General features: G+C 38.8%; 2 protein-coding genes across 2 annotated transcripts in view; one reads left to right on the forward strand and one right to left on the reverse strand.

Moving 5' to 3' along the window:
- The first annotated feature begins 463 nt into the window (after window positions 1-463).
- Window positions 464-10761, forward strand: PLAAT1 (phospholipase A and acyltransferase 1). The gene is made up of 3 exons (XM_087861517.1): window positions 464-602; window positions 4490-4758; window positions 10506-10761. The coding sequence occupies exons 1-3, from the start codon at window positions 464-466 to the stop codon at window positions 10605-10607; spliced, it is 510 nt and encodes a 169-aa protein (XP_087717643.1). The 3' UTR covers window positions 10608-10761.
- Window positions 10762-14783: 4022 nt separating this feature from the next.
- Window positions 14784-27129, reverse strand: part of ATP13A5 (ATPase 13A5) — an 87864-nt gene continuing 75518 nt past the window's right edge. Inside the window, exons 27-30 of the mRNA XM_045812599.2 lie at window positions 24738-24940; window positions 19265-19353; window positions 16563-16643; window positions 14784-15102 (exon numbers count right to left, since the gene is read on the reverse strand). Of these exons, the coding sequence (XP_045668555.2) occupies window positions 14842-15102; window positions 16563-16643; window positions 19265-19353; window positions 24738-24940 (634 nt within the window). The 3' untranslated portion in view covers window positions 14784-14841. The remainder of the gene's footprint in view (window positions 15103-16562; window positions 16644-19264; window positions 19354-24737; window positions 24941-27129) is intronic.

A 27129-nucleotide genomic window follows, 5' to 3' on the forward strand; every position in this document is an offset into this window, starting at 1 on the left:
GCGTATTATATCTTTTGGTACAGTTGCGGACTGAGTATTTACATAAAATGGATATTATTATAAATTTACTTCCCCCTTTCTATTCCAAGTGGGGCACGATATGAATACTTTTGAAATTTCGTATATAGGTAAATTATATTATCTATGAATTTCTGGATTTAAAGAGAGAACTATAAAATGCTTATTATTGTGAAGAAGCTCTGTGGTTGATCAGGATGAGAAGTATTGCTATAGAAAATTAAGCAATTAGCAGATAAAACTCTTTCTCACATCTTTTTCACTTGTGCACACATAATTCAGGGTTGGAGTCATTCAAAGAAAAGGACAGTAGTGTGAGTTTAAGTCTTTAATAAGGAATGCAATCCCCATAATTTCTGTATCCCTATACTCCTATGGAAGTCTTAAACTGATTTTCTTTTGGCAAGTCATGTCAGCTAGATCTTCTTTGTGTCTGTCATTGCAGATGGCGTTTAATGATTGCTTTAGTTTGAGCTATCCTGGTAACCCCCAGCCAGGGGACTTGATTGAAGTATTTCGTTCTGGCTATCAGCACTGGGCACTGTACTTGGGTGATGGTTATGTTATCAACATAGCACCTCTAGGTAAGGCTTGTTTCCAGCAACTCCTGAGACCTTTTGAGTTTTCTTGTTATAAAAAGGAATCATGAATGAAATCATGAAATAAAACAAAATAGAAATATATGTAGAAAGTAGATAAATCTATCTGAAACAGGTTTAGGGAAGGACATATTAAGACCAAAGTGGCATTGGATCAATCACAAAGACCAATAAACATTAAGATTTAAAACCTCTGGATTAAAAAAACAAACAAACCACAATTAAAAAGTAAATAATCCACTGGGGAAAATATTTGTCACAAACATGATAAGAGTCATTGTCTTTATATAGCACAGAAATTATTTCAGTCTGTTCAACATTTATTTATAGATTACCCAGGATATGCCAAATGCTATTCTAGATGCTGGGGATACATAAACACCAAATCCCAACAAACAAATGGGTAAAGAACTATGAATAGTTTGTAGAAGAAGAAAAGCAGAAGCCCAATACCTATCTTTAAAGGTAGTAATCTAGGAATTGTGTAATAAAATAACAGATTTTATGACTATCACAGTAGCAAAGATTTAAAAATGATAGCAGTCAGTGTGGATAAGGCTATAATGAAATCAAAACAAGGATCTTGTTGAAAGAAATGGAAGTTGCTAACATCATTCCTGAAAACAATTTAACAATATGTATTAAAAGTCTTAAAAGAGTTCATGTACTCTGACCCTGTAATTGTACTTCTATGAATTTATTCTTCAGAAATATTTATAGAAATGTAGAATAATGTTCTTTATAAGAGTGTTTACTTCTATCTCATTTCTAACAGTTTAAAAATAGACAAGAGCGAAATAACAAATGTTAGTGAGGATGTGGAGAAAAAGGGAAGCTTTCTGCACTGTTGGTGGGAATGCAAACTGGTGCAGCCACTGTGGAAAACAGTATGGAAGTTCCTCAAAAAATTAAAAATAGAAATATCTGTGATCCAGTAATTCCACTACTGGATATTTACCTAAAAAAAACGAAAACACTAATTCGAAAGGGTATATGTACCCCTATGTTTATTGCAGCATTATTTACAATGGCCAACATATGGAAGCGACCTAGGTGTCCATCCACACATGAATGGATACAGAAGATGTGGTATATACACAATGGAATATTACTCAGCCATAAAAAAGAATGAGTTCTTGCCATTTGCAACAACATGAATGGACCTAGATGGTATTGTGCTAAGTGAAATAAGTCAGACAGAGACACATAGCATATGATTTCACTTACACGTGGAATCTAAACAAAACAAGACAAAACAACCCCCACAAAAATAAGTGAAGAAACAAACAAGTCAGAAACAGACTCATAAGTACAGAGAGCAAATGGGTGGTTGCCCGACGGGAGGGATAGGGGGATGGGTGAAATATGTGGAGGGGATTAAGAGGTACAAAAAAGAAATCGACAGTGGCTGAAAGTTCAATAGGGGGCTCTTTAAATGAATTACGACTTTGCCACAGAAAATTAGAATATTCTGTGTTTGACGGAATTCTTTAGTTGCAAGTAACAGAAAACAAATACAAATTAGCTTAAGCAAAAAAGGCAAAATCACTGCTTCACTGGGGGAAACTACAAAAAGGGTAAAGATGGTACGGGCCTCAGGGATGCTTGGATGTAGGGGTTTGAACATGATTATCAAGCCTCACATCTGCATTTTCTTTCTATATGTTGTCTTAATCTCTGACTGTGTCTCTCTAGGAAACTGAACTGATAACCGTGACTGTCCTTAGGCTCTCATTCTTATAGCTCTGTGACCCAACAGGAGAGAGCTAATCCCTGCCCGTTCCAGTTAGAAATAGCATGGAGAACAATCCTAATTGGTCTAGTGTGGATCCCATGCCCATCACTGGACCATCCCTGTGCCCAGGAGAATGAGGTATTATAATTGACCCACACAAAATCTTTTCCAGAAAGAAAGAGGCAGTTGTGGGATAGGGTGCTAGATAGGCCAAAACAACAGCCATTAAAAAGAATCATATTTCTGGCCATGTTTAATTGCGTGAGAGATAATCTTGCATTATATTTATTTGAACATTCCAGATTAAAAATGCAGTATGTAATATGATACCTAGTTTGCAAAGAAATAATATACACACATGTGCATGCACACGTACACACTCATCTGTATACATATGTTAATAACAGACATAATAGACGTACATCAAAATAGTAACAGTTATTTCTGGGTGGGTAGATAATGGGAGATTTATATCTACATATTTATGTAGTTTTTTCCTGCGTTTCCTAAATGTTTAGAAATAAGCACAGATTTATCTTTTAAGAAAAAAAATGTATGCAATCAAGTAGACTGGAACATTTTTACCTTCAAGATACCTTTAGAAAGAAGTGTTAGTAATCCTAATCTTAGTATCTTGGAAATGTCTGAAGTGGGTTTTGCAACATTTTGAGATATTTGCCTCCTGTTCTAGAGTATTGGAAATAGAAATGGCAAATATGGTGACATTTATGATACAGAGCCATTGGTTTCTGGGGAGTCTAGTGATTAATATTAAGCAATGCTACATTATTTCTACAGTTTTCACGTCTGGAAAATAATAAAGAGATTTTTTTCTGTTCTTTCCTTATTTTCATGCATTAAGCTCCATATTAATGTGGTTCTAGCATGGAGCTTTGATCCGTAGACTGAAATCCAATTCCTGGTTCTGTTGTTAACTACTCACATAGTATTGTGCAAGCCAGTTTACCTCTCCAAGCTTCAATATCCTCATCTGTAAATTGATTGCATCAGGCTAGTTTTTAAAAATTTAAGTAATTCTAACTAGGAGATACGTGCTTTAAGAACTTGTAATGTATAATAATTTTCAATGTGTACGATATTAACTGGAAGTGCTGCTTGAATGAAAAAGCACTTGGAAGGTAGGAAAAAAGAGGAGTAGAAAAAGGAAGAGGGTCTAAACACCAGTTTTAGGGAGACTCTCCCTCTCCTGATTTATTTGAACAAATAGCCAAGCATAGCAGTCTTAGGCAGATGGAGAGGGACCAGGGCCTGGCGTTAGAGCTGAACACTGAACCATCATCTGTCCAGGCTCAGATACTGACAGTGGCAGGCCAGGAGACAATGGCCCCTGCCAGTCTAGGCAGATACTTGCCAATTAGGGCAGCTAAAACGGAGTGGCAGGGGGTGGGGCATGTAATAGGTGGGTGGGTATGGCATAGCCTGGGCCACATCTAGTGGACAGCAACTACTAGGTTAGGTTCAGTTTCAGGACTTAGTTTCTTGGTCAAAAGGAAGAGGCAAGACAAAAGCAGTGCCCCAGTTGACCCTAGCTGACCCCTTAGAGGACTGAGGTACCATGCAGGTTTCAAACTGGACCCAAGTTGAAGCCAAGTTGAAAGGACAAGTGTAAAAAGCAGAGGAAGAGGTAAGGAGCACAGCTTCGACACTAGGACGAGCTTACTAATCAGAAGGCACAGCTGCTGAGGTCCAGCGATATTAGTTTGGAAGGGTTCAGATGCTGAGAAAGGGTATGTTTTATAGGAAAGTGGACAGTGATCTTAGGTGTACAATGCTAGGAACATATACCAAGATCTCTAACAACAATGCCAACCGATAGAGATCTTCCTCAAGAATGGGTAGTTTTCTCACCCAATTTGCTATGGGCAGATACAAATTTTCAAGGGGTTTTCTTAGATTCTCACTCATATTGTATTTAGTTATACCTGATAAACTACAGAATGAGTTGTTCAGTCTGGCAAGATTATGTAGCCTCTGGTTTGGGGCTAAGTTAGGAACAGAGCTTCCTTCAGTGGCTTCAATGACTCCATCACTTCAAAGGTGTGGCATTGTAACTATATGGCATTGGGGTTCACTGGGTTGTGTCCCTTGATCTTGCTAACCAGAATTCTCCTTATAGAGGATGGCATTTCTGCACCATTTACAAGCGCCAAGTCTGTATTCAGCAGGAAGGCCCTGGTGAGGATGCAGCTGCTGAGGGATGTCGTGGGAAACGACACATACAGAATAAACAATAAATATGATGGGACATACTCCCCTCTCCCCGTGGAAGAAGTCATCCAACGGTCAGAGATGGTTATTGGACAGGAGGTGGAATATGACATACTTGTCAACAACTGTGAGCATTTTGTGACTTTGCTTCGTTATGGAGAAGGAGTTTCAGAGCAGGTGAGTTTTCTTTAGAAGATATATAAGAGCTTCTTACGTTGGAAAAATAATAACTACTGACTGTAAGATTCCCAGGCCACGAACAAAATGAAAAGGACAAGAAAATATGAGAACTCCAAGGGATAAAGGAAGGAATCAAGTTGTCCAAGGTCATGTAACAAGTTAATGGCCAAATTAAAGCTAGAACGTGGGCATCATGAATTTGGAGCTGGAAGGGACTTGAAGCAGAATCAAGACCATAGCTTTTCTGTCAGTCCTACTGCCCTCTGTCCTTCAGGGTTTTGTTTTGTTTTCCTATTTCCATGCCATACAGCAGTCTCAAATCGTAACCTCACACACTGAAAGGAACATTCTGAAAAGAATGTTGAGATTTTTACGTGGGAGTTCATTCACCAAAAACATAGATGGTAACTCTGGGATTCTTTTCCATTAGCTGAGAGAGGCCAACTAATGACAGGCATATTTCGGTGGGTCTGAAAATGATTTCTGTCCCTTGCAATGCTAGTTTCAAAGGAATTTTGTGCTTTTAAGCAGATCCTTTGATTCATTGAGCTTTTAGATGACTTTAAAAAAGTGAGTCCATTATTTTTAAAATAGCGTGCAATGTTGTCACTTCTCACACTATTTTGTAGCATAGCAGATTCCTAACTAAAAGCATGCTTGATTCATTTGCCTTCTTTCTACCTATCATACCACCAATCCAATTCCAACATTGATGTTTTAACCTAAAGATTTATCAGAGTGATATAAGAGAATGAATAAAGACTCCCAGTATCTCGAAACGGTTTTTAATCCATTATATAAATGTCTATCCTAAGGAATGAGTTTACAGTTCTTCTCATGGAAGCTTGGGAAGATAGGAGAGGGAACATAATGAAAGGATACATTTGTTTTCATTAGGAAATAATTTAATTGGAAATTCATTTTTATTAGGAAATACATTAACATAATGAATGTTCTATTCACATGTAACAATAAATTCTTCTGAACCAGAACACAGGATATCCACACAAATTCCTGCTCACCTTTGCATTGAAAACTAGTGGTATAGCTTGGAAATGGAGTCCATCCCTCTCCTTTGTAAATGATAAAGTTGTCCACTGTGTTCAACGAGCAATTTTTTTTTAATGTGGCTTTTAAAAAAAAGGATTAGAACCATTTTTTTGACTCTAATTTATAATCCCTTATCTTTCCACCTTTCATACCCAAAATCAAGACCCATGAAAAGTTAATCATTCCTCAACAACTAGAACTGTTCTTTAGCAGGTTCTGTTGAAGGCAGTGCAGTGACAGCCTTAAGAAGCCATCTAAACTTTAGAATTCTGCTGACCAGAGCTAGAACCGCCTCGTCCCCAGGTGTTAGCTGGGTGGCTTCGGGCACATTGCTTATCAGTTTCCTAATCTATAAACTGAGGTTGTTTCGAGGATTATAGGAGATATTTGAAGTCTTTTAGTACACTGTATTACATATTATCCATCCCCAAACCAACAAAACTTAGATGAATATTATTTTTAATTACAATATTTTAAGAATTTTATACATCTTTGTTGGTACTCTTCAATAAAATGTTGATCTGATAGAAACTATAGCACTTGTATTATTATTTTCATTACTATCCATATTTAATAGTATTATTACTAATAATAGCTAATATTGGATTCCTTTTTGGGTCTCCTCAGGGCTTTGGGGTCTTGAGCATAGAGCAGTTTTTTTTAGGGAGGGAGAATGGCTATTCATTTCTCCCAATTTAAAAAACTGCAAATACATTTAAGAAGATTAGAAAAGTGGAAGGATTGTGGCCCCATCTTTTTCTTTGTGCTTTTCCATATTTAAAAAAAATTAATAGACTTTATTTTTTAGAGCAGTATATAGTTCACAGCAAAATTGAACTGAAAGTTTAGAGAGTTCCCTCATACCCCTCCCATCAGCTATGTACACAGCCTCCCCCACTATCAACATTCCACATCAGTGTGGTGTACTTGTTACAAAAGATGAACCAACACGGGACACATTACCCACCAGAGTCTATAGTGAAGGAAGCCAGAATATGTCACCCCAAAATATGTGGCATAAGGATTATTTTGAGCTGCAGGCAGTTGAGAAGCAGACCCTAAAAGTGGGACATACATTTTCAAAGGTGTCCTTCTTCCCTTCTCTAGCAGGAAGGACAAAAGTTAATCATCCAGGACAACCAGTGGTTATCATTAAGACTCTTACGATCCTGGAGAGGACACCAGAGGAATCTAAATGACAATCTTAACTAACTAGCCTTTGTCATTAGTTTCCCATATATTTACCTTCCCATGGTCTGCTGCCCTGGGAAGCCTAAAACTGCTTTCTTTTGTCCTGTCATTACTTTACAAATTTATTGTTCTTTTTTGAAGATGCTATGTAAGCCTGAATTCTAATCCACCTCTTTGAGTTTCTCTTCCCTGAGTTTCTTCCATGTATATATGAGATGAACATGTTGCTAAATTTGTTGGGGTTTTTTGTAAATTTGTTTTTTACTAGTGAGCCTCAGCTAAGAAACTAAATTTTGTCTCACCTAAAATAGTTTACATTAGGGTTCACTCTTAGTATTGTACATTCTATAAATTTTGACAAATGTATAGTGACATATATCCGTCATTACAGTTTCATACAGAATAATTTCCCTGCCCTAAAATTCCTCTATGTTCTGCTTCTCTATTCTTCTTTCCTTCCCTCTAAACCTCTGGCAACCACTGAGTAGTATTCATATTAAGCAATATGCATGTAAAATTCCTCCATGTCTTTTTATGGTTTGGAAGCTCATTTTTCTTTATTACTGAATAACATTCCATTGTCTGGATGTACATTCACCTACTAAAAAGATACCTTGGTTGATTTCAAGTTTTGGTAATTATGAATAAAACTGCTAGTTACATTTGTGTGCAGGTTTTTCTGTGGATATGAATTTTCAGCTCCTTTGGGTAAATACCAACGAGCATGTTTACTGGATTGTATGGGAAGAGTATGTTTAGTTTTGTAAGAAACCACCAAAGTGTCTTACAAGGTGGATGTATCCTTTTGCATTCCCACCAACAGTGAATGAGAGTTCCTGTTTTTCCATATGTTCTTCAGCATTTGGTGTTGTGAGCATTTTGGGTTTTAGCCATTCGACTAGGTACATAATAGTATCTCATTGTCTTAATTTGCAATTCCCTAAACGTATGAAGTTAAGCATCTTTTCATATGCTTCTTTGTCATCTGCATATCATATTTGATTATGTGTCTTTTGAGATCTTTTGTCCATTTTTAAATTGGGTTCCCTGCTCATTTTCTTTTTGTTGAGTCTTAAGAGCTTTTTGCATATTTTGAATAATAGTTCTCTGTTCTTTACCAGATCTGTCTGTTGGAATTTTTTTCCCCCCTTAATCTGTGACTTGTCTTTTAAGAAAATTTTAAATAGACATTGTCCACTGTTACAGTCTTAACAAGGTATTGAAATGTGTCTTTGTCGAAGGTGGCAGCCCCTTTGAATAGGCCTGGACAAGCTGACCTGCGAAACACCCTGACTGTGCTTCAGTGTATCGCACTGTGGCCTTAGAGTCTCAGGGGAAGAGGAATTTTGATAAGCCCTGCAGTCATCTGTGACCCAGCTACACTATGTCAGGACACAGCACTTCAGATTCAGTTAATGTTTTGCTGGGCATGCATAGATCCTCAGAGTGAGGCCTTTATTATGTCCCACAGTCAGAAAACCCTGTAAAGGATAAAGTGTGAAGAGTCAGCTTAGGTGATTTTACAATCCTAAGTAAGTTGTGAAATAAAAGCTCTTGTTCATAGTAGTTCACTGAGAACACTCTGGGATGTTATACTCTTGCAGGTCAAATCCCATTACACAGAATTCCAAGAGATTGTCTGAAATCACTCAGAATTTTGCCATCTAGACTATAACTTGAAATGAGTGTTTGGGATTTGGGAAACTGCTCACACCGTAGGAGGTAGCTTGCTTGTCATGGTAATCTGGCCTAGGTGCTCTCAGGGGATTTTGGTTTAGAATCACATGCTCTTCCCAGGCCTCTTAGATCTGTGGGATTTCTCTCACCTCTTATGTTTCTAATGGCTGAAGGGGACCCGGTGAGTTAGGTCTGCATTTAGCTGGGACCACCCTACCCACAGGGTCCTTCACTTTCCCAGGCTATCATTTGACTCCTCTTTCTAAAGACACAGATTGTGCCTTCCTATTTGTTCATTGCCCACTGTGTTTCCCCGTATCAGAACTTCTTGGGATCTCAGCATCTGCCTGAAATGAGGGTTAGGCTTGATTTATAATCCTTGACCCCTGTCTGATTATTGATTTTGCCCCTCTTTGGAATTTTGTCCTATGTCTTGTATCTTCCTGTCCCTTTGGCTCCCCATGCGCTAAGTGGGTAGCTCTACGCTGCAGCAAATTTGGAGTCTTTACTGGGAAATAATTTAGGCGGTGACTCATTCAGAAGTATGAATAAAATAATCAACCAAACAAACAGAGTTAGAATTGTAAACTAAAATAGGATTTGTCTGTTGTTTGCCGATGCCATTCTCTCTGGCAACTGGGGATGGTGGCAGAGCAGGGAGCTGCAATGACAGGCCTTGTCCCTACAGATCACAGGATGGTGTAATGGAATGAATACTCCTGTCATTGTGCTTCTTTCCTGGCCAGGCCCTTATGGTCTGTTTCCAACATGGAAGCTGCAGTTAGGGAGGTAGCACTGTGTTGGGGTGGGTGGAAGGCTATGTAGGGGAGACCTGTGGGTTAGACAGAAGGCATGCTCAAACGGGAGCTGGGTCAGGATTTCCAGCCTTTGAGTTGGTCCCTAGAGTCATTTGGGAGAAATGTTTTGCTTTATTTGAAAGCCTGATTCTTAAATCCCAGAGAACGACTGTTGTTTTCAGGATACCTGATGACTCTGAAGCATCTGAATATGACCTTTGGGTCATAAAATTGCACTCAAACTCATGCAGATGGAAGGCAATATTAGCTGAGTGCCATGAAAATCATGCATATTCATTAGATCTCTCATCGTGATGATGATTAATACCCTTAAAGCTATAAATGTCTGAACTCCTTTATGGACAATTGAGCTTGAAAGTGGTTTATTCTAGTTTGTCTACATGAGAAATTAATTTTTGACACAATAGTTAACATCATTATTGACTTCTTTTGAAGTTTGTTTATCAAAATAGAAATTGTATCTACCAAATTATTTTGTTAGTAGATACTCTCAAGTCAGGAAACACACACACACACACACACACACACACACACACACACACACACAGATTTTCACCCTGGTATAGACCCAACAAAACCAGTGTGTGTTTAGGATGTAGGGATTGCTTAGAGGGGAAACACATGGTTCACAACTCAACCTGTATCTAAACATCTTGGCGGTATGTCCTCAGGCAAATCACTTAACTTACCAAGTTTTGCAGAACAGAAGTAATATTACCTCCCAGATGTACTACCATGATTATTCAGAATTGTGCCACAATGAGTTATAAATTGGTGGGGGCTATAAAAATATGAGGAACATATACTTACGTGTATTTAATATATCTTTGTCGTAATTATAAAATTATAAATTTATTCATACACAATTAAATTTTGCATGAAGCTTTAAAATTGATCCTTTGTACATGAAAAGGGTCTTCAGTTTAGGAGACCAGTAAAGTTTGGGTGTAGGAGAGAGATACCTTTAGAATAAGATGTGTTTTTTGTTTGTTTCTCGTTTCTTTATAGGCCAACCAAGCAATAAGTACCATTGGGTTTGTGGCAGCTGCTGCTGGTGCCTTCTCACTCCTGGGCTTGTTTCCAAAAAGACAAAGAGCAAAATACTATTAACAATTTACTGAAGAAATATTGGAACTGAAGGAATTCGTGAGGAGGGGAAAAAAAAAACCTGCAATGAATACTTATTTTCAATGCATCATTATTGTTCCAAATTCCAGTGATGGATGGCAGGCTCTTTAATAAATTGCGTACTGATATTATCTCATCATTGAGCCATGGAAATTTTTCTCGCTACTAGCAAAGATTGGCTGTGGCAGCTTAAACAAGAAGCAGTAGCCTTTGAGCAAGCCAGCAGAGGATCTTAACAAAATCACATCATATTTTATCTTCTACCATAAATGTTGTTTTCCTTTTTCCTGAGGGTGGCTATTTTGTATTTGCCAGAGGAATGAAGAACCATTTATATGTGATTTTAAAAGAAATGTTAAGAGCCCCAAATTGTTGAGATTGACATCTAACTTCATATTCCTTTTGTGTTAAGAAAAGAAACTGGGAAATTGAGCATTTGGTTAGGCAGTTTGTGGCGCTTTGATTAACAGTCCATTTGAGAGTGCACTCCCATCTCCTAGTTCCCGCGTAGATGCAGGTGGATTAGATGGGAGACAGCGTTCTTTGCACCAGTGTCTTCCCTGGAAGTGACTTATTTGTCAGGAGTATGTGACAAGCAAGAGTGGGCTGTTACTTCTACAGAGCTACGTTATTCCCTTTGGATTTTGAAGTATTTCAAGGATTTGACCCTTTTAACCTTAGCAAGAGATCACTAAATGCAGGTTTAAAGTGCCATATTTAGAAAACAATATCCCGTGTTATTGTTTAAGGCTTTTACTGTAAGTCAAGGAGTGTCCTGATTTTATTCTTGCACTTTATTGATTATGTGCTGGATGAAACAAATTACCTTTTAATACCTTCCCGGTGGAATTCTTGTTGATAGCAGGTGGAGAAAAGTGAATGACAGTCTCTATACCCTAGGATCGTATCAGACATTACATTACCCTACAAACCACACTACTAGCCAATGACATCCTTCTTGTGCCATTATTAAAAGCATTGCATTAAATAAAGGAAAAGTTCAAGTAAGTGGGGCTGGGAGGATATGATCAAGGAACTAGGAACATGGTAGATAAAGTAAAAATGAAAGTCTTGGACTTATTAAGCTGATGTAGATTTTACCACAGGGCCAGAAATACTCTATGGTCTAATTGCAAGTGTTACGAATAATGATGACAGAAGGGGTAATATGCTGCAGTCAGGGCCCGTAGAGACCCTATCTTTCTTCCTTGTTCCCTAACTAATCTCTTCTCTTTCTTATGATACCAATTCTGTCTCCAGATAACCCCCAAACTCCCCCTTCCTCCACTGGTCCTCTGGGAAGTGTGAGTGTCTTCAACCAGATACCATGATCCAAAAAGACCCCTTCATTTTTATTCTAAATTAAGTTTCCTGTTTCTTTTATGCTATGCATTCAAGTAATAGTAAAAAAACAAACAACCCCCCCCAAACAAAAACACTTTCCTAAAATTGTCAAATAAGGTGAGATTGGCAGCAGTTTAATGTGTTACCTTTCCCAAGGTGTATTTACCTGTTAATAAAGGATGACTGCAGAGGGGAGATCTTACCTAAGGCAGGAGACTCAAGTGTGGTGGAATTACCAGGCCAGCCAATGGGAGGGGAGAGGGAGCAGAACTGGAGACATAGGGGCGCTCCTGAGGATCCTCAAGTCAAATCTTTCTAGAGAACTCTAGACATTTCCACTCCAGAAGATAGTCCTCGCTATGCCATGTCACAAATGCACTTTTTTTTTTTTTAAAGATTTTATTTATTTGACAGAGATAGAGACAGCCAGCGAGAGAGGGAACACAAGCAGGGGGAGTGGGAGAGGAAGAAGCAGGCTCATAGCTGAGGAGCCTGATGTGGGGCTCGATCCCGTAACACCGGGATCACGCCCTGAGCCGAAGGCAGACGCTTAACCGCTGTGCCACCCAGGCGCCCCCACAAATGCACTTTTAAATTGAATTCAAGGTTACCTTTTTCACATAGGTAGTGTTCAGACTCCATTGGTTTTCACCCTGAGAGGAAAGCTCACAACGTTAGTCGTCAGTCTTCCCATAACAATGGCCAGTCTTGATGGGCAGCTTAAGCCTGTATAGTTTGTGTTTCCTATAGGTAATCATTTAATATGTGGTCATTCTCACCGTGCTTTTAGCAAACATTTCTTCCAAGACAATCAAACCTTTCTCTGAGAGTACTTTTAGCAAAGTCAAGTGTAGAGTTCAACTTTATTATGTGCCCCCCCATAAAAAGATGTGTGAAATAAATATCATCATCTATCAAATAACAAATAGGTTATTGGAAAAACTGGGTGGGAGAAGCTATACATTTATTGAATAAAGATTTAAAAAAAATCTTTTTATGTTATCTAAATGTCATGGTGTATCAATTGAATCTCTGATTCTAAAGGTCAAATTACTAAATACAGATATGCCAATTCAAGGAAACTGAGCTGCCATATATTTTAGGTTGACGTACATTTCTTAATCATAATCTAAAAATCTTTTTCATCTTTTGATCTTTCATTGGTGGTCACTAAATTAAACACATTTAAAAATTATCACTCTCCAAAGTTGTGCACCCAAGAAAAGGTTAAAAAGCAAATAAAATGTAAATATATAGGAATTGGTAGCTACGCTACTGGCTTATATAACATAGTATATAGTACTATTTAGAGCAATGCATTGCCGAAATGTTAAAAACATTTTTTTTCAATCCTGAAGATTCTAGAATTGTAAAGGCATTATGGAATCCATACATCACAGTATTAGGCACATCATTGGCTCTCACGGGATGGAACTGACTGACTAATCGCCTATGAGCCATTAAAGGTCTGTTAAATTGGCAAAATCAGATTTATTGTTATGAGGAAAGCCTAGTAGCTAATTTAAAATGTTCACTAGGGATAGATGTCTTCTCAAGGTCACAGTGAGGTTGTTATATAGTAAAGGTAATAGTGTGCAGGATATATTTGCAGAGGATGGCCACCTTTTCTTGTGGCCATTAATGTGGCCATTAGTAATTGATTTAGATAACAAAAAGATGCCATGGAACTTAAGGCTCTTTAGCAGCTTGACAGTAGTCATGCTGTAGATACAAACATTATGGGTCCAGGATTGTTTTGAAGATGAGCAGTGCTGAGTTTGAACCAACTTTTCAACTTAGAACTTGACGTTTAATCTGTCAGTAGCAAAAAATAAATAGAAGTGCCATGCTTCTTTAAGTGAAAAGTACATTTTAATGGGTTATCCCATTATCTTTGTGATTTACTCAGGATTTTCTTGCTCACTGACCGCAAAACAATATACCTTGGGAGATGTGAACGTTGGTGGAGTTTGCTTAGATATAAGCTGTGCCCAAGCCAAGATTATATGCAATTGACAGACATCTCCATCACTCTCCGCACCCACACTTACTACGGTAAGAGTGGACTTCTCTGAAGTAAACGTCAATTCTTGTTTCTCTGCTAAAGCCGTACAAAAGAAGCAAAAAGAGGAATTTTGTGACCTTGGGAAAAGATGTGCACATAAATGATCTTTGTAAGTGAATATAAAGGTTAAGTAAACTTGCGATGATTTGAGAGAAGGGCTTTTCCCCCAAATTCTTTTATTTCTGAAGATGCAAATAAAAATATATTGGCGAAACTTTCTTTTTTTTTTGTTTTTTTAAAGATTTTATTTATTTGACAGAGACGCAGTGAGAGAGGGAACACAAGCAAGGGGAGTGGGAGAGAGAGAAGCAGACTTCCCGCTGAGCAGGGAGCCCGATGCGGGGCTCGATGCGGGGCTCGATGCGGGGCTCGATCCCAGGACCCTGGGATCATAACCTGAGCCGAAGGCAGACATTTAACGACTGAGCCACCCAGGCGCCCCTGGTGAAACTTTCAAACATCAAACTCTTCTTCAATTTTCCTTTATTCTACCTATGTTCATACTCCTAATTTCACTACCATGGAAACTTGTGCATTTTAGCCAGGATAATGCTATGCAGTGTGAATAGTTTTTTAGAAAAAAAAAAAAAAAACGTAATCCAGGAAGTGCATTTTTTTCCTCAATAGCAGAGGATACAGTCCAAATAAGGATATATAAGGTTCTCTTTTGCAAGGTTCAGTACATTGAGAAATGCACTTTGACTCCTCTGACAGAGAAAAAGTAAGGATAGACGATCATCACTTCTCCACGGTGGCTTAGTTTCAGGGAACAAGGAGATGCCGTGAAGCATACGACAACGATTCTGATTACAGCCTCGTCCAAAAATGCTGTTCTGTGGTTTGGCCTCTCCATTCGAGTTTTGCTCTTGGAATCCGTTCGGTGTCCTCATAGCCGAGGTTGATGTAGAATCCATTTTCACCATCACCTGAATAATCTGTTCTGTGTGTGGGAGGCCAGGTGGAGTCTTCTGCCAGCTTTTTTTGCCAGGTCCTATATTGACTTTTAGAAGAGAATCCAAATTCTTGTTTGATCCATAGCCAGAGCTTTCGGTTTTGAAGGATGACATCCTGAGAAATCAGGTGGAGAACACAATGAATGATGCCACTTTCCCCTGCAGCCAGGCTGCTCACCACTGCGCCCTGTTCCCCCAGGCCTTCCTCTGAGATGTGCTTAGTACTGCTGTTCTGGGCGGCTTCTCCTCCCTGCCGTCCCCACCATGTCTAGCAGCTCCCCTCGTTCTTTCCCTTGAGGAGGAAGAGTGCTTGTGTTCATAGAAATCTGCCCAAAGCTTACAGCCTTCCATTTCTATAGATTTCCTAGTTAAATCCTGGCTGGTGATTCACTCAGACTATTTTACTGCCAGAATAAAATGATAACAAAATAATGTACTCAAAGCAAGGAAAGAAAAAAAGATCACTGCTACCTGCCACATGCCACACAGGTGGTGCCACGTAATGGTTTGCTGAATGAATGGAGGAACTCCAGAAATCAAATGGGTTTTGTTCTCCATTTGAGGGGGGCGGGTTCTTCTTTTTTTTCTTTATAATAGAAAATGTCAAATTTTGCATTCCACTTTTGGTTATTCTAGGCTTTCTGTCATATACAATTTGTAGCTACGGTCTTCTTAATAATCACCTTTAATGATCAAATACCATTTTTTTCAAATTGCTGTATAACTATTTAAATAAACAGCATCCCTACTTTTGAACACATGATTTGAGTCTAAAGTTTTACTGCCATAGATAATACTATAATGAATACCTTCATACGTGTAAGTTTTTTCTCTCCTATTGGGCTACTTGAAAATATAGATAGTCTCAAAAATGGGATTCCTTTAAGAGTATGAGAAATTCTACATTCATGATATACAAAGATACATATGTGAGTGTGTATATGTATACATACACATATGTATATACATACATATATATTTTAATTTGGTTGAGCCCTTTTCCCAGGGAACTTAGAATACATGAATCTTTTTTTTACTCTCCCTTTAAAAAAAATAGTGCCCGAGCCTTTCACTGAGTAGGTGAAGTCGTTTAGTGACACTGAGTAGAAGAAAAATGCTATAGGGGAAGACTTTCAAAGGTAAGAATTGACTAGAATGAGCAATGGCTTCCTTTCTCTCTTAATTAAGGAAGCCCTTCTGAAGACAGTTCTTCACTCGAAAGGTCTCATTGAATTTTAGAGCTGGTAGGTCACCTGGTCTTGTCTCTACTAGCTTATGAGAATACTAGAAAAGTACAATACAATGCCTTCATGGGAGATAAAATTAGAGTTAATTTGATGTTTTGCTTTCTATACTACAGATCCTGAGAGCACTTGTATGCAGTTTTTAGAGAATTCAAATCACTCTCCAAGGAATTTCCCCCAAAGAGCATGTGCGGTTTTTACAAACCCTTACTAACTATCACTTTGGGGGACAAAAGAGGTTGCTCTAAACAGCAGGCGTGTGTTGAGAATGAGACCCTTTATTGTTTATTGCCCCACAAAGAGAGTAAGAGACATACAGAAATCACTTTACCTCTACAAAGAAGGCCACGCCGAACTGGATGAGGACTGCCACTAAAATGGAAACCCTCCATGATGTCACGGTGGGGATGAGCTGTGAAAAAAGAAATACTACCTTTATGCTTTGCGTATCTTCCATTTTGAAGAAAAAAAATATTGATTATCTTGTTTAACTTGTATATTTGTAACAACTCCCTGAGCTTGGAGGGTCGGCATTACTTTCTGCACCTCACGCATGAGGTCAGTACCCTGCCCAAGGATGCAAGCCAAGCGATAAATGGCAGAGCCAGAATTCAAATGAGAATTCACTGCCTCTGGGCCTGTGCTCCCTCCACTGCCTGACAAGAGACATTCGGTAAACGTGCTCGGGTCACAGACATGAGACAAAACACTCTGGAACCTGTGCATCTCTCTTCATTTTTATCTTTTCAAATAGAAGGAAGAGGGTCATTCATCTGATAATACTATTCCTTCTAATCCTCCCAAAGGAAAACCTACTTGGAGTTCATTCTTTCAGCAAAACTGATGTATGAGTAAAACATAAAGGGGACAGAGGTTCAAGTTACTTTTGAAACTGGGTGAAAATTTTCTGAACAGATGGGTGGTGGGGAGGGCACGTATTGCATGGGGCACTGGGTGTTATACGCAACTAATGAATCATCGAACTTTACATCAGAAACCAGGGATGTACTGTATGGTGACTAACATTATATAATAAAAAAAACATTAAAAAAAATGGCCCCAGCCCTAAAGCTAATGACTTGATGAAAGCTGAATCCACTCAACCCATCTCCTTTTAAGGATTGAGGGGTACATACTGACCACCAAATACAATTAAGTAAGAGGTGTAAACACTACAACTTCCTCTTCTGACCCAAAGTAAACGATGGGGACTGAGCTGCCTTTAGGACTAAAACCACAGAATCTGGGGCGCCTGGGTGGCACAGCGGTTAATCGTCTGCCTTCGGCTCAGGGCGTGATCCCGGTGTTACCGGATCGAGTCCCACATCAGGCTCTTCCGCTGTGAGCCTGCTTCTTCCTCTCCCACTCCCCCTGCTTGTGTTCCCTCTCTCGCTGGCTGTCTCTCTCTGTCGAATAAATAAAAATAAAATCTTAAAAAAAAAAAAAAAAAAAAAAACCACAGAATCTTCACAGTGTCAGGGTGCTCACCCGAGATTCTCACCCCTAATCTGGGAAGGGGTATTTCAAAGTAACACTTTATTGTTTTTTTCCCCAACTAGAGACAGCCTTTCTGAGGGTTGTGAGACACAGTCTGGGTGCAGGGCTGTCTGCAGACGGCTGTAAGGTGCGGTAGTGGGTCAGATCCTAGCAGAGAACCTGGCCCTTGCCCTCCCTGCAGCTCCCGCCCTCATCTGGAAGGTCTCTTCTCCATCTCTTGGCCTGGAACGCACTTGTCACACTGCTTTGGAATCATCTGCTTGTGGGGGGGTCTTTCCTCCTAGCCCCTGAACTACTTGAGAGCGGTGCCCACCTCTTACTCATCTCTGGAGCCCCAGTGCCAAGAATGCACTAAAGCTTCATAATGTCTTGTGAGTGACTAAAGGGTCTAGGTTTTCATTTCCTAACTGTGTCTCTGTCCACAGCCTCTCTGCTCTAGCATATAGCCTTCCTGCCATCATCTAATCAGTCTGTCCTTAAAAGCCCTGCTGAAAAACCTGCTCGGATATCTTCAGTGACTCCCTGTTGCTCTCAGGAGAGAGCCCAAGCTTCCCTGGCTATCTTTATCCAGCCAGGCCTTCCTCACATTCCACAGCATGTTGCCTCTGTCTTTGCCAATCTTCCAGGTAGTCTGTGAAATAAGCCTGGCTTTTGATTTTTATCTCTGCCACCCTACATTCTATGGCATTTCCAAGACAGAAAAGATTCTTTCCGCCCTCTCTGCTTGTGCTCAGGCTGTTCTCTTGGTTGGAAATATCCCTACCTCCTACCTAGCAAAATCTAGCCTATCCTCTAGACACAGTTCAAGTTGTGCCTTCTCCGTGAAGCTTCCCATGACAGCAACAGGCCCAGGGACAGCTCCTCTTTCCCGTGTTCTTCCCACTTCTAAGATACCCCCTCTTCAAGCATGGGTGGTCTCACATGGCCATGTAATCATTTGTCTTGGGTGGGGCTCATCTCCACAACAAAACTATAGATTGCAAATCAAGAGTTAATCCTTCTCTTTGTTTTATTTCTCCCACAATGCTGGCTCCAAGAATGAGTTCAATGGCCTCTCCATAAATTTTATTTTAACCCACTGCACTCTGGATTAAGTGATATCCACTGAAATAAAACTCCCTGCCATCCATGTCTGGCAGACGGAACATGATTGGCCTGTAAGTCTATTTTTTCTTACTCCTTACAACTACATTATAAGGGATTTCTACTATTGTTAAAAAAAAACTTCGAGAATTAGTTATTGTGTTAATACATTAATTTATTATATTAGTACAACATGGAAGGATAAAGTATCCACACATTTTAGGTGTGAATTTGTAAATGTTCTCAACTGATAATATAGATCATCTGAAAATTATCAGAGGGTCGCATGTGGGAGAGCCAGGTAAGTTACTTGCTGCTCTGGTAAGTGAGAAGAGCCCCACAATACTAAATGATCAGAGAGAATATGGTAAGAACTAACTTGCAAATTATGGTGCGGATATGGTCCCATCATACATCTGAGTCACTGCAGATGTAATAATGAATAGCTCTTACCTCCATTCCACGGTATATGTCTTGAAAGTCAGAAAACAGAATGAAAACTGTGAGGCCCAAGGCAGACATCAGCAGAAATGAAAATATATCTGAAGAAACACCAAACATTATTTTTAGATGCTGAACGAATGTTTCATATAATTTGGCACATATTGCAGAATCAATGATCTCTGTTGGGCAAATACCGGATACGTCTTCAGATGTTTTGATATATCCTCATATGCTTTAAAATATGTTCTAATGCTTACAAGACAAAGGCAGTATCGTAACATCTTTTTTCAAAAGGCGAGATGCAGAAAACTGCCAATTAACTACAGTAAACTCCATAAAGGAGTCACAGCAGCTGAGAAGTCCAGGGCACCCTGCAGGGACCAGCTCATGTAAATGGCCACCAGAGAGGCCCTGGCGCTTGATCACTGCATGGCTAGGAAGTCGTGCACGAATGGAGAGATGGTCCTCCTGGCACCACTTCATTCCTCGTTGTTGCCTAGAGACTAAGGTCAGGGGGTCTTCGACAGACGTTCAAGGCCTTCCGCAATCCGATTTCCGTCTGCCTTTCTGATCTGCTCTCTGATCGCTCTTACCTTATGTGTCTTAGGGAAGTTAAATCACACACCTGCCACTTCCACAGAAGCCTTTGTTGACAACATACCCTGTGTAGGTGATATGTTTCCTGTCTTGGCAAGTTCCAATTTTTCTTAAAAAGCCCAGTTCAGCTACCACTTTCTTTTTAAAGACTTCCCAGGCCTCTCTTACAAAGTTTTATTTCATATGGCTATGTACCACTTTGCTTTGCAAGGTCTTCCTTTATGTATCTACTAGACTGTAACCACTTGAAAGTGACTTTGTATGTGCTTTTCTAGGACTCTGAAATGAAAGAATGAGAAACTCTCCTGTACATCTGCTGGGTTCTTTCCGACCAGCCCAAATGGCTTTGCTTTGGGGAGCTAAACTTCCCAGGAGGCACTCTGCCAACACCACTCTTCTTATCCTTCCAACCCCATCCACACCTGTGTCCTCAGAGCTTCTAGGCACTTTGGAGATGGTGCCTTATAAATGCTTTTTTGGGTAAGATTAGTACCTTCAGGCCAAAACAATAGCATTTAATCTGTGTTGCCAGATATAAATGATTCTTACAAGCCTTAAAATGTATGAACAAACAAACAGACAAGCTAGGTTTTCTCGTATATTCCCTCTACCTCATTTACTCCAGTGTTTATGTTCTGCCAGCCCCCAACTCTACAGAGGGCTCTACCAACCAGAAATCAGACGTAACGGCCCCTCTACTGCTGGCCCGATTTTTTTTGAAGACATCAGAGTTCTGTTTTCGCCCTTGTGCACCAACACGCGCCCTCATACTCTTCCAGGCTTCACTTTAGATACACAACTACATGCAACACCTCCCGGAAGAATACCCAGGCTTGCCTGGAAGGGGTGTGAGGCAGAGAGAAAAAAAGCAGGAGCCATAGGATCGCTTATTTCCCAAAATAAAGTGATCTGAGCAGGTTGGTGATAAGAAGAGCCCAGGAGGTGGCTGTGTGGAGTTTCCATTTATTTCGTTGACTTCGTGTCCCAGGGACCCAGCTGCTGGGAAGAAGAGGATGCCCCCAAATGTCCATGCTGATGAAGGCTCGGTCACAGCAACAGAGCTGAGTGCTATGTACATCACACCGTCCTTAGACTGATGATCTGAAAAGCAGGCCAGGTGGGTGCTCAAATGACCATTACAGAAGCAAAACTCCAAGGCCCTCATTTAATTCAGCTTTGATTGGAAAACATAATGAAGAATTGGATGAATGTTGCCTCCCCTGATCAATCGCTATTGATGAGGAAACTTGAAAGCATGGGGACTCTTTTTTGTGCAGGTAATTTGGAAAGACAAGTCCTGGGCAAGCCACTACAGGTTGTTTTCAGACAAGGGGGGAGGAATCACAAATATTCATATCTGTTTCCATAAAAATTAAATTTGTATTTTTTCTATATCTCATCGTTGCAAAGCTGATCTCCTCTCCAAGGTGATTAAGAAAGGTACAGACTTTTCTGTTATATCAAAATAAAATTGCTTGATATTTTAATAGTAGTTTCAAGACTTTTGAGAGTATATGATTTATTATGAGATTATATTGTTAGACTATTTGTTTATTTATTTTTTATTTAAAATTATCAGTTATATTTGACATAGGCCTTGAGTTCACCCACCAGCTCTGAGTCACTACGATGTAACTAATCCAGTTCCCACTTAACTCAGTTTATGCAAAAAGACTTTGTGGCTACTGTTCAAATTCAAGTACTAGCCAGTGCAATATATCATACCTTCCTTATAAAATATAGTCACAATTTAAAAAAAAAGAGACTATAAGTGATTAACCTTAAAACATAAAATGAAATCAATCTTGATTTGTTGTGACAAGAGCCAAGGACATTACCAAACATTGAATCAAAATTAAGAAATATCGTAAGAAATTCAGGAAGAAGTTTATGGAAAATATAAAATTAAAGGAAGATATTAGCATGCTCTCAAAACCTTTGACAAAACAGCTCTACAAAAAAAGGGGGTGGTGGTGAAAACAGAATGTAGATAATTACTAAAACTAGTTTAATGTAGTAAATGTATGTTTCTAATTTAGGAAGAGGAAAGAGGCTTGCTTTTCTAATATCTACAACTTATTTGGAAAATTAGAGATTACAGTTTGTGCCATGGGATGGCATAACTAGAGTAAATTCTCCAAAGCAGAAATGTTACAGGCTAGATTCTCTGATCATGACAAAAAGGTAGAAATTATTAACCAAATTTGAAAGAAAAATCCCTTCCAACATACAATTTTAAAACAAAATTTTAAACGTCTGTTGGTCAAAAAGGAAATCAAGTCCATTTCATTTGTAAGCTATTGATAAGAGTAGTAGGAGAATGAAAACAAAATCCCTTCCCACTTGTAAATGAAAACACTATTCTGAAACTAGTGAGTCAAAGAGGAAATTCAGTCATAATTAGAGACACATGAAAATATAAAGAATGTAACCCAAACCATAATTATAGATCTTAAATGCTTTTCTAATTTCAAAAGAATACAAGAAAATGCATGCATTATAAAGTCAATTCAAACATTACAATTTTTTTTTCAGAGAAAGTAAGAAGGGAAAAAAGAATGGGAAAAGCAAAAATTAATAAGTTAGAAAACAGAAAGCGGAATTATTAAATTTTTAAAGAAAACCAATAAAAATATATATTTTGCTAAGAATAAATGAAACATAAGACATATAGGATAAGAAGATATGAAAAGTTATAAAGGACATTAAAATTATAAGAAAATACCACTCAAAATCTGATTCTTAGGCTCGATAATCTCAATGAAATAGAATTGTCTGGGGAAAAAATTTTGTTATTTAAAAAAAACAGTTTAAAAAGAGGATAACTTAAATCAATCCTTTTTAAAAAATCTTTCAAGGGAAGGATTTAGAGCCAGATGATTTTACTGGGTTCTTGCAAACTGCCAAGGAATAGACTATTTCTATCTATGAAGTATTTTTCCTGGGCAAGAAAAAGGCAAAGAGTTTTCAAGTCTAATACTCAAACCTAACCAAACACTATGCAAAAAACATTAGAGCCATCCAATATAAAATGCAGACATTAAAAAACTATAAAATTCAGTTTAGTAAGAGTGTAATCCACCACAAATAGGTAGGGTTTCCTCAAGAGCATGAAGATAATTTAGTAACAAGCTTATTAATATAACAGATTCTAGCAACAGGTCAAAAGGAAAAAAAAGGCAAAATCATCTCAGGATGTGATGGGAAGGCATTTGATGAGATACACCTCCCATTCTTGATTTAAAACGTACTCTTGATTTCATGGAAATAAAAAGGTATTTTCTTTACATGAGGTAGTCTACCTTGAACCACTATTTAAAATCATATTTACAGGTGAAAACTATTAGAAGTATTTAGAGTATAGTAGTAGATCAAGAAGAGACTGGTATGTTAAAGACAAGATAGTCTAGAAACTAATTAATTATATAAAAATTGATTTGTAGATTCATAACATATATAAATATAATATAGGGGTGCCTGGTGGCTCAGTTGGCTAAGTGCCATCTCTTGGTTTGGGCTCAGGTCATGATCTCAGGGTCATGGGATCGAGCTCCCACATGGACTCTGCCCTCAGTGGGGAGTCTGCTGGAAATTCTTTCACTCTCCCTCTACCTCTCCCTCTGCCCCTCCTGCCCTCCACACTCTCTCTTCCTAAAATAAATAAATAAAAATTAAAATATTTAAGTAGAATATAAAAACTCACATGATATAAATTGTGTATATAATAAAGCCATAAATATACACAAATACGTAGGTATGCTAAAGGTGGCATTACCTTCAGTTGAGAAATAAAAGAGCAGAAGAATTATTAAATAAACTATGCTGGGAAAACTCATGACTAGTTGGATAAAGTAGTTCGATCTCTACCTCAAACTATATGCCAATGTTAACATTAGATTAAAAAAGCATTAAAAGAAATGTTAAAAAACTGAATAGAAGTTAATCTACCCGATTCTGCAATGAGAATAAACTCTCGGTGCATAAAGCCAATGAGGAGAAACTCACAAAGGAATAAACAGCTGATACAAATAAGAAATATAACAGCAACCCAGTTGAAAAGAATGGGTAAAGAATGTAAAGAAGCAGTTCAGAGAAGAGATGGCTAATCCTATGAAAATGTGTTCATCCTGACCCGTGACTAAAGGAAGGCACAGAACGGTTACAGTAACTTGCCCTATGTTGTAAAGCTACTGCAGAGGTCAAGTTGTATCTGACTTGATTAGAAGGTCTTTTACGCGGGCGCCTGGGTGGCTCAGTCAGTTAAGTGTCTGCCGTGGGCTCAGGTCAGGAGCCCAGAGCCCCACGTGGGATTCCCTGCTCAGCGGGGAGTCTGCTTCTCCTTTTCCCTCTCCCTCCACCCTCTCTCCCACTCGTGTGCTCCCTCCCACTTGTGGACTCTCTCTCAAATAAATAAATTAAATTAAAAAAAAGAAGGTCTTACAAAGTACCTTGACATATATGCATGTGCTTAAAATCATTCTCGATGACTCGCGATGGGACAGGACTCATGTGACCACCTAACAACTCATGTGTTTATCTGTCAATGAGGTTTCTGCTCAGGCTTCTAGCACCTATGAAAATTGTCCTTCAATACTCAGTTTTCAAAAAAAAACCAAAAACAAAACATTTGAAACATAATTATATTTTTAATTACAAGATAAAGCTGAGAAAATAGAGAAAACTGAGCAAAATAACGAAAAAGGTAGACAACTGGACAGGAAACTTAGAAGAATGAGATCCAGTCAAAACAGCATTATGCAACCAATAGAAATGTCAGTACTCAATTTTGGAGTTCAGCCATCCCTTCACCCCTGACCTGCAACTCTGGGAGGGTGGGGAAATGGAAAGAAAACGTGAAAAGAAAAATCAAACTTCATATACTCACAGTTTGTGTAGACGGGTTTTCGAAATGGCTTTCCCTTAGAAAAGATAAACGCCACCGTGACGCAGTTGATGGTGGCGATGGGCCACAGTGTGGTACTCTCAAAACTTAAAATTGAACCAGGAGTCAGAGTGGCATTTCCAGTCCCATTTCTCTCCAAACTCACATTCGTCGAGAAATTACTGTGGTTGTCCAGAAAGCACGTACTACAAAAGAATCACCAGCATTTATGGGACTTTTTTTCTATTTTTATCCAGGTGGTGGGAAAAAAAGTTTATCACTACCATGGGATCTCAGCTATGTAATTGTTCCAGCCAGTAACTACCAAGACATATTTTGTTCACTTCTTACAATGACAAAGCAGAAATAAAATTTAGAATAAGTCCAAGTTATTCATTGTCTAGCATTCCATTTAGACAAGTAATCTGTCTTGAAAGGGCTTGAATGATAATTTTCTGTGGAATTCCTTTCAATTCAGAATGAATGAACCATGGGTACCTCTGTGTGTGTGTGTGTGTGTGTGTGTGTGTGTGTGTGTGTGTGTGTGTCTGCGTGCATGGTGCGGTGTGGTGTGCACTTGTGTGCCTGTGTGTGTTAGCGTGTGTGTTGTTTTCTCTTCTGTGGACTAATGTAAGCCTATTAACTTAGGCCCTGAGTTTGAATGTGCCCACTCTAATCCACTCTCTTCCTGCGGATACAAACATGACCCTCTCCTGCTTCTGAGTGTCTATGGCTCTATTTTGCAAATAAATTAAGTTCCACCTCCTCAGGCAAGCTCAGAAGACCTTTGTACTCTGGTCTCTACTGCCTTCCTTCCCTCATCTTTTGCCAGTCTTCCTGTGCTCCTTATACTCCAAACACATAGGAATATTTTCTGTTCCCCAAATATCACCGTTTGCACACATCTGGGTCAGGCACTCTATTCCCTCCCATCCCTTTATGTGAAAGTCTTTGTCTTTACTTCACTGGCAAGAGCAACTGCTGTCCTCCATTCTTGCTTCTAGAGCTGCATTTAGCTCATTGTTTTGCAATCATTCATTTGCATATTTTTATTTTCTGCCTCTGGGATGAGAGTTCCTTGAATATGAAATTTCTCTTTTGGTTTTATTTTGTTATTGCTTTACTCAAATTTACAAATCCTTAGCACCTAGCGCAGAAATGCCACAGGATATTTGCTCAGAAAAATATTTAAGAGATGGGTTCTCCCAGTCCAGATTGATCTATTTGCAAAGTTCATTTTTTTTTTAATAATCGAACTCACAGATTAGTTTCTATCAGCTTTCTTGTTCAGCTTGAAACTTTTTACTCTTATAACTGGTTATAGATGAAATTAGTTTCCAACAAATCGACTTAAGTCTTTTAATCCTTGGGAAGTTCCCTAGGGTCCAGGATGTGCTCTGCATACGGCAGATGTTCACTGACTATTCGCTGAATACATTCATGAAACAAATCATCAGTAGTCACAAAGTGTTTTTGCACAAAGGGGACGGATAGACCGAAGGCCTGAATTACAGAGTTTAACGTAAAAGTGTATCTAATCCATTCTACTTATATTACAGATAAGAAAGTTTAGGCATAATGTGGCAAAGCTGTTAGTTAGTGATAGAGGCAGGACTACCTATCCGTCACCCTTTGGGCTGTACCATCTTGTCTCCCAGATTCAATCAGAATTTTACTTCTCTGAGTATATACACTCCAATTAGGAGAAAAATCTGGTTTTGAGACAAAAATGAATTCTCACTCCAAATAATACTTGGAAGGCTGAGTTTAGGATCGAAATTACAATCGTAGACATCATTTGATAGTTTTTAATCTTTCACTGATTCCTGGGGCTCTGGGGCCTTCAGGATCACAGTGGAGCACGTGTAAAGGAGCTTGTACAAGCCTTACTTCAAAGAGAGCTGCTCCTTTTCTGCCTTTCCTTTTGGAAATCAGAGAGGCTTTGTCAGAAAAAATAAAGTTTAAATATCTATGGCATAGTTCACCACATTTTACCCTGAATTTATAGTTACAGAAGTTAAAACCCATGGAGATAAAGGGACTTGCCCTGAGTCTAGTGTTCAATTCAATCAGAAAAACAGTACCATCAATAACATTTTAATTTTAACATTCATTTGCAAAACTCAAACTAATTTAAGCAAATCTAGCTTGTAAATCAGGTGTCAGCTGATTACAGTACATAGGCCAAATCCAACTCAACACCTCTTTTTTAAATAAAGTTTTATTGGAACATGGTCACACCTACTTTTTTACATGTTGTCTATGGCTGCTTTTCACTACAACAGTAGCACTGAGTAATCGCAACAGAGATCGCCAGGTCCACAGAGCCTAAAATATCCCCTCTCTGGCCCTCTCCAAGAAATATTTGCTGACCTCTGGTCTATATGATCTCCAA

This window comes from Ursus americanus, chromosome 4 (genome assembly GCF_024610735.1).
Source record: "Ursus americanus isolate L20-20 chromosome 4, mUrsAme1.1.p, whole genome shotgun sequence".
In the NCBI taxonomy this organism is placed as follows: Eukaryota; Metazoa; Chordata; class Mammalia; order Carnivora; family Ursidae; genus Ursus; species Ursus americanus.

Bases quoted from the DNA above. Each gene is read 5' to 3' on its own strand.
- PLAAT1 (XM_087861517.1), top strand. From the start codon at position 464: ATGGCGTTTAATGATTGCTTTAGTTTGAGCTATCCTGGTAACCCCCAG. The intron at 603-4,489 runs GTAAGGCTTGTT...TTCTCCTTATAG, and splicing joins TATCAACATAGCACCTCTAG to AGGATGGCATTTCTGCACCA. The intron at 4,759-10,505 runs GTGAGTTTTCTT...GTTTCTTTATAG, and splicing joins GAGAAGGAGTTTCAGAGCAG to GCCAACCAAGCAATAAGTAC.